Raw genomic sequence first — 13,364 nt, forward strand, 5'->3', positions numbered from 1 at the left:
TTTGCTGTTGTGTTCTGTCTCCCTTGGCATGATGACTTGTCTGAGGCGAGTTGAGGGCTATACTCGCTGTCTCCTGGAGGGGCCCTACCTGTCCCTTCGTGTGTTTGTCAGGTGACTGTCTTGGGGCTACAGGTGTTGGTTATTTTGGAAAAGGGAAAGATAATGGACAGGTGCACAGACTTAGTGTGCTTATCTGGGGAGATCTTGGATGCTGCAAGGAATTGCGGCCATTCCTTCTGTAAATCGAGTGCCCTGAGACCTCTCCCCCGGCCCCTGCACCTGACCGGTTCCACAGGCTCCTTTGGCTCCACATCTTCTTTTACTGTTGTGTTTTAGTGGCATTGGCTGTGTGTCCGGAGGCTTCCGGCTCTTGGTCTAAAATAGTGTTCAGAACTCCCCTCCCGTTGCTACACCTCTTGTATTTCCTCAGATAGTCGGTTGAGTTCCGTTTTCCTTTGGGCAGGGTAGAATCGTGTCTTCATCTTGGAAGGAGCAAGGTGCTCTTCGCAGGCTTGTATGCATAGCCTCCTCTCCCCACCCCTGCATTCCTGGTCAAGGCCAAAGGAATCTTCTAGGCCACTCAGTAAGTACCCTGGTCAGGTAACAACATCTGCCCCTCATGTCCACTCACCCAGACTTCTGGCTTCTCTGGCCTCCACTTATCACTCTGGGGGTGTCCAGGAGAGGCCCCCAGGTGGTCCAGTCCCTTTCTGTCTGTTGAGGAGAAGCTCTGTCTGTCACTGGTTTGCTTTGCTGTGAGTTACCTCTAAGTCTACCTCTTTGTAATTTCCTGTAACTCTAACCAACATGAAATCACCCTGCCTTCCACATTCCTATTCTTTCCTTAACGGTTTGTATCAACTTGAATTACTTAAGCTGCCAAAAGTAAACAAACCAAATTCTAAAAAATTCCAAAATATGGCTTAAACAAAACGCAGCTTGGTTATTCTCTTGTTCTCCAGATGTGAGAGCATTCAAGCTGATCTCCAAGTCCGAGAGTTCTATCTCACTTCTAGCTGGCTTCCTGGGCAAGGCTTCCACTGCTCAGTCTACCTCGAGATATAAAGAGGCTGCCAGAGCGCCTGCCATTATTTCACATTCCAGTCACCAGAAGAAAAGGAGAAAGCCACATGAGGGTGCTTTTCCCTTTTCAAGGGATTCCTGAAGTGTTGTACCCCGTACTTCCTTGTACCGCTCACTGTTGGAACTTTGTCACGTGGCATGTGAGCTGCACGAAAAGCCAAAGAGTCGCCTTCTTCCATGAAGCTATGAACTCTGGAGAAAAATAAAGTTGAAAGAAACAAGCAGATCCCCCCCTTACTGTCTCCTCTGTGCCAGCCTTCTGTCTGGCCCTTCTCAGGGTGCTCCCTTGCCCAGGTCCTATCATCTGGCACATGTCCACATACATATTAATGTGGTTGACACGCACATCTGCATAAGATGCACGGTTGCCCTGAGTGGCAGTTGAAGTGATAACTTGTCATTGGCTTCAAGAAGTTTTTCCTTTGTTTTTTTTTTTTTGTTTTGTTTTTTCTTTCTTCAAGTAAAATGTGTTCTTCTTTTCTCTCCCACACTTTGAACTTCCATCCTCTTGTTCAGTGAGGTCATAGGTCAGATGCAGAGGGAGAGAGAAGTGAAAGAATATAGGCACGGGCAGAAGGGATGGAGGCACCTCTTCCCAGACCCTGACATCCACCTGCTGTCTGTCCTTCATCCTCTCGCCTTCCTGTGGCTGTCACCTGCAGAGGTTTGCATTGCCATCTTGCTGGAAAGGGGACCTCCTCCAGCAAGGTGAAGAAGTACCACAGCACTTGCATGGTCTTCCCCGGTGTGGGCCATTGAAACAGATTGTGTTAGGACGGGGTTGTCAAAGACGTTTGTGCATGCCCCTCAGGGTCTGTCCATCCCTCCAGGTCATCCATACTATTGTCAAGGAAGTTGGCCCCAGATTATTCAATGAGGAAAAAAAAACAAAAACAAAAACAAAAACAAAAACAAAAAAAACCCTGGGAAGGTTCTTTTGAGAACATGATCTTTATGTCAAACTTACTTCTGGACTAGTCATAGGTTCCTTGTAGAGCGCTTGCTCAGCTGCAGAGGGTGCTTTAGATGCTTCTCCTAATACCACAAAGCAAGCAAGCAAGCAACTTAGTTCTGATGACACGTTTGGAAAGTTAGAGAGAAAAATCTCTCTCTTACTATTTAGTTTGGGAACATGGTCAGGAAAGTTTCCTTTGCTAAAGGCAGGAAAGACATTTGTTATCCTAAGCATTGACATCAACAAGGTGAGACCACACATACCACAGGCCCGGCAATAGCAACTTGTTTTAATGTTTGGAATGTGGAGTTTCTCCGTGCCCTCGCAGAGGAGGGTGGCTGTGAGCAGTGAATCCTACCCAAATTTAAAACTGAAGCGTGTGTCCCCAAACCTCAGGCTATGAATAGAGCCTTTGCTCTCTTTCTAACTCTAATTTATGTATTTTTAATGGAACTCTGAGAGCCGCCACTGAAGGAGACTTCAAGGCTAGGTTGTCAGACGTAAGGTGAGGCCACTTCCGAACTGAGTGGTTCCCGGGGGGTCTTCCAGCCTTCCAGAGAGGTGGGGGTATCCAGTGTGAGCCCTGGCAGGTCTGGAGGACACAGAGCCTTTCTGGCTCAGGGAGAATCCAGTCTGGAGAGTCTATGTAAAAAGCAGACACACAAAACCTGGGCATAGTGGGGAGGAGGAGATAGGTGGATGGGTCCCTGTGGCATTTCCTCCGCCCAGTTTAGACTAATTGGCAAGTCCAAAGACAATGAGAAACTCTCCCCCCTAAAAAAAAAAAAAAAAAAAAGATGGGTGACACCCTAGGAGTCATGCCCAAGGTTGTCCTCTGTTCCCACTTCCCCAAATAAATAAAACTCAAGATTCTCAAAGCAGCAGGGGAGAGGAGAAAAAGTGGAGGGTGCATGGAAATGTATTCTACGCACTGAAGAATGATTGATTTGCAGGGTGTGATGACGTCACTGATGAGGACTTGTTCAGAAGCACACACGGGTGGTATGGGCGTGCATTTGTGCATGCCCGTGTACGTGGGTGCGCTCACTGGCTTATGCTGGCTCTTTCTTTGCTATGGATTTATAACATTCAGGAACCACACAACCAAGTCTATTATTTCTGATTCTTTGCCAATGCCTTCCCCTCCCAAACGCAGTATCTTACCCAGTGCAGGGTAGCCTCAGGCTTGCTTTGTGGCTGAGGGTGATCTTGAACTTCTGATCCTCCAGCCTTCGCCTCAGGAGTGATGTATTGACAGGTGTGAGTGTCAAAAGGACCCTTGTTGTATCAAACACTGGACTGTGCTTTAGTAAATAATAATTGCGGGCGGAGTGTGGCAGTATCTGCCTTTAATCCCAGCACTGGGAAGGCAGAAGTGAGTTCAAAGCCCTCCTGGTCTACATAGTGAGTTCTAGGACAGCCAGGACTAGGTGGAGAGAATCTGTCTCAAAAAAAGCCAAAATAATAATAATAATAATAATAATAACAACAACAACAACAATAATAACAACCTTATCTTGTCAACAATAAGAATTGTGGCATATTAGCATTATCACCGCCTGTTTGATGAGGAAACTGAAACTAAGAGAGACCAAGTCACACATTGAGACTCTGGAATCTAGCTTAGCATGGAGATAGCCCATGCCTATCTCAGTGCACTTTCCTTATGCCATGTTATAGAGGTAAGTGAAGAGAACCCTAAATGCACACTTTTGGAGGGGCTATTAGAACTTAGTGTGTGTCGGGGGGTTACCAATCATGCTCTGGCAAAGAATTAGGCAATGTGCTGGGCACCTTATCAAGACTTCAAATGACAAAACATTTCCAGCTTGAGGCAAGAAAGAATTAGGAACCCCCTCCCGCTTTCCACAGTGACTTTGTGTAGGAGGTGCCCCTGTAGAGAGAAGCCTTCCTCTCCACGGAGCACACAGCGACCTCCAGCCAGTGGCCCCACATTTCTCATGCTTCTTACGTATAAGTAAGTAGGGAATGGTTCCTTGCATTCTGAGTTCCCATATGCAGTCCAGGCCTTCCACACTCTGGCCCTCTCCCAGGCCTCGTCCCCTTCCCTCAGATCTCTGAGTACATGGATCTAAGGGCAGAGGCAGTACAAAGTCCTGCCCCAACCCCCAACTTCTGTAGCTTTTCCTTAAGCAAAGGGGTTTCCTGAGCAGCGATACAAGCTTTAGCTATTAAGATCTATAAGTCCCTCACTCAGGCAGCCGGCACCCATCCAGAAACGCAAGTGCCTGTTGCCCAGTGCATTAGCTTTCTCGATGCCAGCTGGCCCGGGGAGACTCAGTGTGCCAAGCAGGGAATGTGTGAATGGGATCCATGCCCGAACATCCCCCGAGAAGTAGAAAGTCCTGTGACCAGAAGGGCCGAAAGCTAGCCCAGAGGAAAGACAAGAAAAACTTGGTACGTCTCTAAAGAAAACCCCTAAACATAAACACTCCACATAGTAAAACCATCCCAAGAGTGTCCTGCATTTTTGTTTTCATCTCCTGCCTTAAACTTCACCCAAAGCTCCACATGCAGTGGCTCTTTGCCAAGTGTGAAGAAATGAGTGTATTTTCCAGTTCCTGGCAAGGCCACCCTTACTTCGAAAATCAGCACAGCCATGACACCGTAATAAGCACTCCGTAAATACACGTGCACTGAAACACTTGAAGCTCTCGGTATCTTGTTGTTGGAGGGAAGTCTACAAATCCTCTTCTGGTTTTATATGCTGTTATACACCTGCTTAACAAACCAAGAGACATGTTGGGAGAATTGAAAGATAACGTATCCTCACGTCAAATGCCCCAGGGACGGTGACACCTTAGGGGACTGACTCAGACATAGCCCTGTGTGATTCTAAGTGGACAGTGGGTACCAGAGTGATTCCTAGGTTTACAGATTCTGTACACTGGGACTGCTCTAAAGAGGCCACCTGCCAGGAAGATTCCCCGCTTGGTGCTCTGGTCTGAGTGGGCTCCCTGGAGCCCATCCATCAACTGCCGTCTGGCAGCTGACTGTAATGCTGGATTGTGAAACTGGGGAAATCAAATGGTTAATCATTTTCATTTACTTGATAGACGACTCTTTACAATAAGTCACCAAGACGGCTTTTCCATCAAACACAGAAGACGCTTGCCAACTGGGAGGGAAGAGCACCCATAAATACAACCCTGAGCTCCAGGGTAGTAGTAATGGACGATGTGGGTCCAGACACGGTTTAAAAGAATCAGTTTAGAGCAGTTATTTCCCAGCTGGTGAAGGATCTACCAGTTTGTGGATGATGACCGTGCCTGTGGGAAGTGACAGAAGCTGGAAGGACAGGGGGCCTCCAGGTCTGAAAGCAGTTGCTGTCCAAGTAGGCCCACAGATATGTAAACAGAGCCCCAGTCTGTTGCATCTTGGGAGTCGCAGTGCCCAGCTCATTTTTAATACATGATTGGTAATTTGGCTCATTGCTCTCAACCTTTTCCCTGGGGTTCTTTTGTTGTGACCTTGCACCTGGGGTCTCTTTGGTGTTAGGCCTACATTCAGGTCTCCTAGGAATCCTTCACAGGTACTGGTCCTGTGCCTGGTTCTCCCTTGCACCGAGAACCTTTGCCATGGACAGCATGGGCTTAGGGCAGACATACCAAGTTAAGTCTATGGCGCTCAGGCTTAATGTCAGCATAGTGTTACGTGTTTAGAATTGTCAGATTTGAAAGGCAGATCTGAGTTTCTTGAAATGGACGTGGAAGAGACAACAGAGAGAACGCATTCTGTCTCCAGTATAACTTAGAACTGGAAGGTGGGACGTATGCAGGGAACTGACTGCCTGGCCTAGAAGGGTGGGGAGATACAGATGCTTGGATGCCATAGTCCTACGTCCTACTTGGCTCCGGTGCATAAGAGCTCAGAAGATACCTGAATAGATGAACACTGTGAGATCCATGCAATCATACGGGGTCATCAGATCACCACCGCATCCCAAGAACTCAGTCTTGCCTGCAAGTTGGCAGGAGTCCTGAGTGTGCCCTGCTTGTTTGAGTTTTAACAAAGTGATTTTACCTTTATATTCTGTAAGTGTGCATGCAAACTGAGCCTGGGGTTTATATCATCAGATGATGCAAGCCAATGGGTGGAAGTTGTATCTGGTCCCAAGGGCTGAACATTTTCAGTTTCTAGAAGTACAAAGGCAGCCTACCCCAGGTTCCACAGGCCTCAAAGTCCTGCCTGGCTGGGATGGCAGTGTGACTTGGAAAAGGTAATGCTACTTACAATCCCCTGGGGACTGTAAAACTCAGATTCTGCCTCAGTGCCTTGAAATCCCAAGGAAGCTGGCACCCTTGAGCCTTCCCCAAGCCATGTGTCTGTCCAGTGTCTTATCTTCCCCAATCGTCTCTTTTCTCGCTCAGCTGAGCGACTTTTAAGTTTCACTCCATGGCCTGAAACGATGCCCTCTGTAAATACGCCTTCCTCCCTTCCTGTCCACCTTTGGGAGCTCGAATCCAAGCAGATCCGCTTCCCCAGCTCTACTGGGAATGTTGGTGGCTGTGGCACACACCTCTGTGCAAGTCCTTGGTGGGGAGAGAGTGCCCTCTAGTGGGTACCAGGTGGGAGCAGCTCTGGGCCAGCATGGCTTAGCCAAGGACAAAACAGTCCTTCTCACAGCCCTCCCACCAGGTCTCTTTAATGTACCTTTGGGTTTGGTTTGTTTTTCTCCTTATGTGAAGAAAATAAATAAAGATTGAACAGCAGGAGGCCAGTTGTGAGAGCAGCTCCTCCCCAGGCTGTGACAATCTCCTTATCTCTGGAGTTTTAGCACAGGATTAACCCTAGGGCAAGTGATGGCAGCAATGTGAATGTGACTTCAGGTGTTTTCTAAAGGCTGTGACAACTTCTGTATAAATCACTTACCTGTCTTCACTGGTCTCTGTCTTGATTGGAATGGGAGGGGGTGATCTGTGGGTAGGAAACTCCTTTAAGAATTATTACCGAACGGGGTTAAATGCCTTGATGCTGTGTGCAGCCAATGGAGCTGTTAGAACCCTGTATTACCAGCCTGCTCAGGCATCAGGGCCCTTTAAAGCCTGTTTCAGGGAAAGCTGTTGGGAGGCAGGGGGAAAGGAAAGGGAGGGGATGCAGGGCAGCCATCAGGGAGGCGGGAACTTGATCATATGTGATGGCTGCTGGATTAGGTAACAGCTAGGCTGGTTGAAATTGGATCTTGGAGGACGAGTGTTAACATCTCTGGTGTCCCCGTGAAAGGTTCATTTGAGTCTTGCATGGTGCTAGAGAGATAAAAAGGAGCTTTTAAATAATCATTTTGTCCCCAACTCACCAGAGGACTGACTTCAAGCCATAAATAGGAAGCATCACTTCTGTTAGCCATATCAGCTGTTTCATTTATTTATTTAATGCTGGTGGGATTTTTTTTTTTTTTTAACTGACTAGCTGAACAGTTTCCGGGTCAGTGAATCTCAATACCTGTTTTTATAGAGGTATCCTGAAATCTTGTTCTAGGAAGAAATATGGACCTGCAAGATTCCCGGCCTTTTCCAAATGTACATATGCAGCCCACGGCCTCCAGAACCAGAACCTCCTGTGTAGTATCGCACAATGAAGTGTCCCCTGTCACATTTACTTCTGGCACATTTTCCACCGCCGTCTCCTTTCATGACCAGAGTATAATTTGGAAGGCTCAGTGTGCGTGTGGGCCTTTCTCGGCTTTCGTTATATTCTTTATCTTTTCATTCTTTTGTTTTCAAATTTCTGGTGGAACCTATTTCTATATTTCCAGCAAACCCCAATTTCTTTCAAAAGAGCATTGTTTAAAACATTTATGACATAAAAATTAAGCATGTTTATCATTGGCCACCCCACTCCCCCTTAGGGAAAATCTTCATTCCCCATACAGGAATCAGTGCACCCCAGTGCACCGTGTGCCTGAAACTTCCAGTCTGGGTAGACACTAGCACTATTATCTTCTGCAGCTCCCGCCCTAGCGAGTTGCTTCCTCATCTTATTTAAAATTTCAAGGGCAAGCAAGATAGTCATTAGTTTGAGGAGAGTTCATGAGGAGGAACCTAGCTGTTTAAAAGCACTGAGGCAGGGGCATGGCTGAAACCGAGAGAGTAGTCTCAGGGAATATCAGGCATATGGGAACCGACAGTGCGTACCTGCTCACGGTCACCTACCTCATTGTGTTCTGTGGGTGCCCAGTCTCTCACAACTGGTTTTGCTAGAGGGTGAGTTGGGAGTTTAGGAGGCCATCTTCAGCACCTGCTCTGTCGGAGGAGGAGAGTACCTGACATTGCTTTGGGCAGGCAGAGCCTGTGAGGGGAGGTGCTGACTGTTGGATAGTGTTCTTTGTGACTGTGCTGCTGTTGATGAGAGCAGATGATATCAGCTCTTAGTGATGGGCCCTGTACAAAGAAGGGCATAGGCTACAGAGTCACCAGGAGAATGCCTTTGGACGTATTAGCACCTGGCCAAATGTTGCCAGCCTTAGCATTGTGGGAAATTTTTTAGCCCTAGAAGTTTGCTTTGACCTCTTCTGAAGGAATATATTTGACATATATTTGAGTCAGAAGACTGGATGTAGAGCTGGGTGTAGTGAGATGTATTTTTAACCCCAGCATTCGGTGGAGGCCAAACAGGGGCCTTACAAGCTTGAGCCCAGTCATGGATCTATAGTAAGATCTATGTTGAATGAATGAAAGAGTGAATGAATAAGGATTAGACTATTGCCCTAGAGGGCTGGAGAGGTGGCTCAGCAGTTCAGAGCATGGAGTGCTCTTCCAGAGGACCTGGGTTCAATTCCCAGCACCCAAATTGTGGCACACAACTATATGTAACTTCAATTCCAGGGGACTCAACACCCTTATGCAGACATATATGCAGGCAAAACACCAATGCACATAAAAAATAAATAAATTGTGTTTTATAAAAAGAACATTGCCTTAGAACAAAATTTTAAATTATCAATCTAAAACAACATATTTGTGTTTTAATAGCTCCGAGGTCATTTCTTTTTTAAAATTTGTGAATGGCTCATAAATATCTTTTTGATAAAGTGATTAAAATTCACCAGGTAAAGAAACACATCTATAAACCCTACAAGTGATGCCCTGATACTTTCATTAAGTGGGGAGATGGCTGGACTTGGAGGCCTGATGCAGAAGGTTAGGTTCTCATTGTCTTGGGAGCCTGTCATGCAGGAAGAAGTGTCCCTATCCAGTCACTCTCTTAAAGAACCTTTGTTGGTGTTGAGTTCTTCAGAGGACTTTGCAGATCTGAGTAAAAAACGTCCAAGACACAGAAGAACAGGGCTCTGTTGTCAATAGTCAGCCCAAGGGGCAGTGTCTGTGGAAACTTTTGAGCTACCAGAATAAGAGTTGGTTGAGGGGGACCCTCAAAGTACCCCACTACCATCATTTCACCTTATGTTATCCCCACCCAAGCAACTTGATTTGTGCCTGGAAGAACACTTTTAGTGTAAAAGGGAAAAACTAATGGATACCAAGTGTTGCGGTGTGCATGTAAATAGGCTTCGTTTCTCCTCTACATCTTCCCTTCCTTTCTTCTTCCCTTTCTTACTTCATCAGCAAGTACTCTTATAATCTTTGCCACCACTTTGTGACCTTCCTCCTAGTGTCCTGTGTTTGATGAAAGCCATGCTATAGTTTTTCTTCTAGACCAGGAATTAGGATTTCCTTCAGAGTGAATTCACAAGGAGGGCACCTCTTGGAAACCAGGAGCGTGTGGGCACAGCCAGCAGTGATGCGGGCATTACCTGTGAGGGGATGGCTCCATCTCTGTGTCTCCTTATGTTGAGCTCATTCCTACATTCCCCATCACAGCCCCTGGAGTGAGGAGGGCTGTGTAGAAGACAGGAAGTTCTTGGTACCACCAAACAGCTCATGACTCTCATAGTCCTTGTCCATCCCCTGGGACTTAGATCCCATCTCCTCCATCCCTAAATGAGGCCCAAACAGTGGCCCTCTTCACATCTTCTAAGTCCTTCCTTCCTTTTCTGCTTTTCTCAGAATTCTCTTCGACTTTTTTTTCAACATTGAAAGTGGTCTTCATGTTGTCTCTCAACAAAGACTTGGCGGCTGAGGCCACAACTGGATTTAGTGGAATGGTTTGTTTATTTGAAAGCAGATTATGTGCAAGAGGTACAGAAGCATCTCTTGTGAGCCGCTCTGCTGAATCACTTCATTTCTTTCAGTCTAAGTCACCCCCACCCACAAAGTTGTGGTGTTTCCTTAAAAAGTAGCCAGATTTTGATCTGAATCTCCATTCTACCAGAACTCTGAGTTTGCTAAAGTCATGAAAATGTCTTGTTACAAAGACCACACCCTTGCTTTGCACAGGACAGAGAGCTTACCACCCAGAACAGTTAGATCTCGGTTTTAAAAGCAGCATGTCCCTATGCCAGGGTTAATCTGTCTTCCCATTTTCTAGGCTGTTCTTTATTCTTGCAGCTAGTCTACGGAAAAGGTCTCAGGATTTAATTGCATGAATTGTATTTACCTTGCTGAAGTTATTTTGGAAATGAAAATATAGGTTAATCTAATATTGCAAAGAAATTCACAGGGTAAAAGTTACAAACAGAAATCTAAAGTAAGAAATGTTTTTTTTTTTTTTTTGCTTGAATCTTACAGTTTGAAGATTAAAATAAAAAAACATATTCTGTTAAAATTAATGTTTGGAGTCTAACACAGATTGTGATACAACACATATTATGGGAATTTTGAGTATTTTGTAGTGTTCAGTTTAGTGGCATTAAGTAGATTCACATGGTTGTGTGACCATCACCACCCACCATCCATCTCTTTGGGGGAGGGTAGAGACAAGGCCTCATATAGCTCAGTCTAGCTTGTAACACACACACACACACACACACACACACACACACACACACACACACACAGATGATGACCTTGAACTCCTGATCCTCCTGGCTCCATTATCTGAGCACTGGAATTATAGATGTGACCACAGTGCTGGGCTTCCAGGAACTCCTTTCAAATCTTCCCCAAGTAAAACTCCACCCATGACACACTGACTCCCCGGACCCCTCCACCTGGTCCTGACCCCACCATTCTCCTATTCTAGGTACTTCATCTAAGTAGAGTTTCTTTGGAGCAACGTGAAGAGTCCCCTTCCACATTTCCGATCCTCTCAGTTTTTGTCCTGTCCTTCCTCACCTCTCCACCTCTCCACACACCATAGGGCAGGTAATCTGGAAGTCAGTTTAGCTGAGGAACACAGTTGGGTTCTTGTGTTTTGCGCTTGTTACATGTTTCCCCTGAGTTGCTGTTAAATACCTTTTTCCCCTTTTGTCTCTCCCTGTAGTTTTGAGTATTCGGGGAGCCCAAGAAGAGGAGCCCACAGACCCCCAGCTGATGCGACTGGACAACATGCTGCTAGCGGAGGGGGTGGCTGGGCCTGAGAAGGGTGGAGGTTCGGCGGCGGCAGCGGCGGCGGCGGCAGCTTCTGGGGGCGCAGGTTCAGATAACTCAGTGGAGCATTCCGATTACAGAGCCAAACTGTCACAGATCAGACAAATCTACCACACGGAGCTGGAGAAGTATGAGCAGGTAAGCACACTCCTGCAGGGTTACAATCTGATTGCAGGGTCTGCTGGCTTCCGCTGGTCTCCGTTTGTCGTTTACTTACGGGACATTATTCTTTTGACCTTGGGAAGGGACACTTCAACCTGTCCTTTCCGTGCTGGGATCATCTGAGTCACATGTGCTTTCTCCTTTCTGGGTGATAATGTGGTATGATACGCAATTCTCTGCAGAGATAGTAGGTCATTTTAGGAGGCACCCTAGAGTCATAGCAACCTCAATTCCAGCCCTAGCATCCTTTGACCGTGTCGTGGACCAGCACACTGTATCCTGGAGGAGAGGGCATTGCATTTGATAGAGAACTGTACATTTGCGAAGGATCACCGAGATCCTCTGATGGAAAGAATACGATGGCTTTAAGACACAAAGCAGTGTACGGAGAGGAGGTAGCTTGATGATGACAGAGCTACCCCCCATTAGGGAAAGCCCCTCCTGTCCCCCATGTGTTCAGACTTCTACATCAGTGCTGTTTTTCCAGCCATTGTGAACAATAGTGCTCTAGCAGGAGTCCATTAACACCTGACTTTTATCCATTTATCTAGCCGACAGGTATATTTGTTGTCACCATTGGAGTCTGTGCTGAACCCAGGTCCTATACAATGTCTCTTCCTTGAATTAGATTTTCTTTTACTATTTTTATGAACTCAAAAAGAAGGGGAAAAAAGGCACTCTACTCATGACTGCCTAGGTAGGTGGCAAATGCAAACTTAATAGAAAATTTAAATTTTAAAATAGAAATGGACATTTTAAAATTTAAAGTGGAGAAAGTTTCATTATTGCATTCCTGTCCACCTTTGAAATGGATACCCACAAAGTCCACTCTTTTATACAGGGAGAAATGCCAGGTCTCCTTAAGTTAAGCGTAGTGAAATTCAACCATCAGACAGGTGTAGTCTAGTAGTCTAGGGCTGAAGGAAGAGAAGTAAAAGTCAACATGTGAAGCACTGTCAGTCATTGCCCTGTTCCTTCTTGGAAAAAGAACAAATGTGCTTGACACATCGTTGGCTCATGGAGACTTGTCTCAGGTCCCAGGAGTCTGAAGTAAGCTGCCATACCTAATCATGGTGCTTTCCGCCCCCTGCACCATCCTGAATCTGTGCTCTGCCCTAACTTCGTGGGGTGACTTGTAGAAGATGCATGTGTAGACTTTTCTTATGAAGGTCTCTTAATGGCATCTTGGTTTATGTTGTTTGTGCTATTCTTACTTCACCTTCTCCAGGAAGCCTGGCCTCTGCCTAGAAACCTGCCTAGACCTGACATCTAGGCTAACTCATGCCAGATAAGAGAGGCGAGAAAGGAGCTCAGAATACAGCTTTCTCTAATCACACAACTGCAATGTGTGTTAGACTTTGAGGTGTTGAACGATGGCGCTATTGTTAGCTTGGGATGCAGACTGCTCAGATTGATTTCTCCATCGAAACCCCCTTGTCCCTTTCCCATCCTCATCCAAAATGGACGACTACTCCAGCAGCAGTAGTCCGTTCTGATAACATACTCACTATCGCAAAACATCAGGGCCGATGTAATTGCACCTGCTCTTCCATGCCATTTTGTTGTAGGATGCCGAGGACCATTTGATGCAGGTGAGGAAGGTGAGGTGAAAGAGGCTAAACATGTGTCTGAGGTCACACGTCCAGTGAGGAACAGAGGTTGCCCTAGAGTCCTGTTTTGACTCCTAGGGCTCTTATTAAAACAAGGCCTGACTTCAT

At 46.3% G+C, this 13,364-nt stretch overlaps 1 protein-coding gene across 1 annotated transcript in view; it reads left to right on the forward strand.

Annotated features, from left to right (window-relative positions):
- Pbx1 (PBX homeobox 1) overlaps positions 1–13,364 on the forward strand; it is a 285,536-nt gene that overhangs the window by 216,201 nt on the left and 55,971 nt on the right. Inside the window, 1 exon segment of the mRNA XM_059280300.1 lies at positions 11,378–11,622. Coding sequence (XP_059136283.1) covers positions 11,378–11,622 — 245 coding nt within the window.

The sequence above is a fragment of the Peromyscus eremicus genome, chromosome 15 (genome assembly GCF_949786415.1).
Source record: "Peromyscus eremicus chromosome 15, PerEre_H2_v1, whole genome shotgun sequence".
Taxonomy (NCBI): Eukaryota; Metazoa; Chordata; class Mammalia; order Rodentia; family Cricetidae; genus Peromyscus; species Peromyscus eremicus.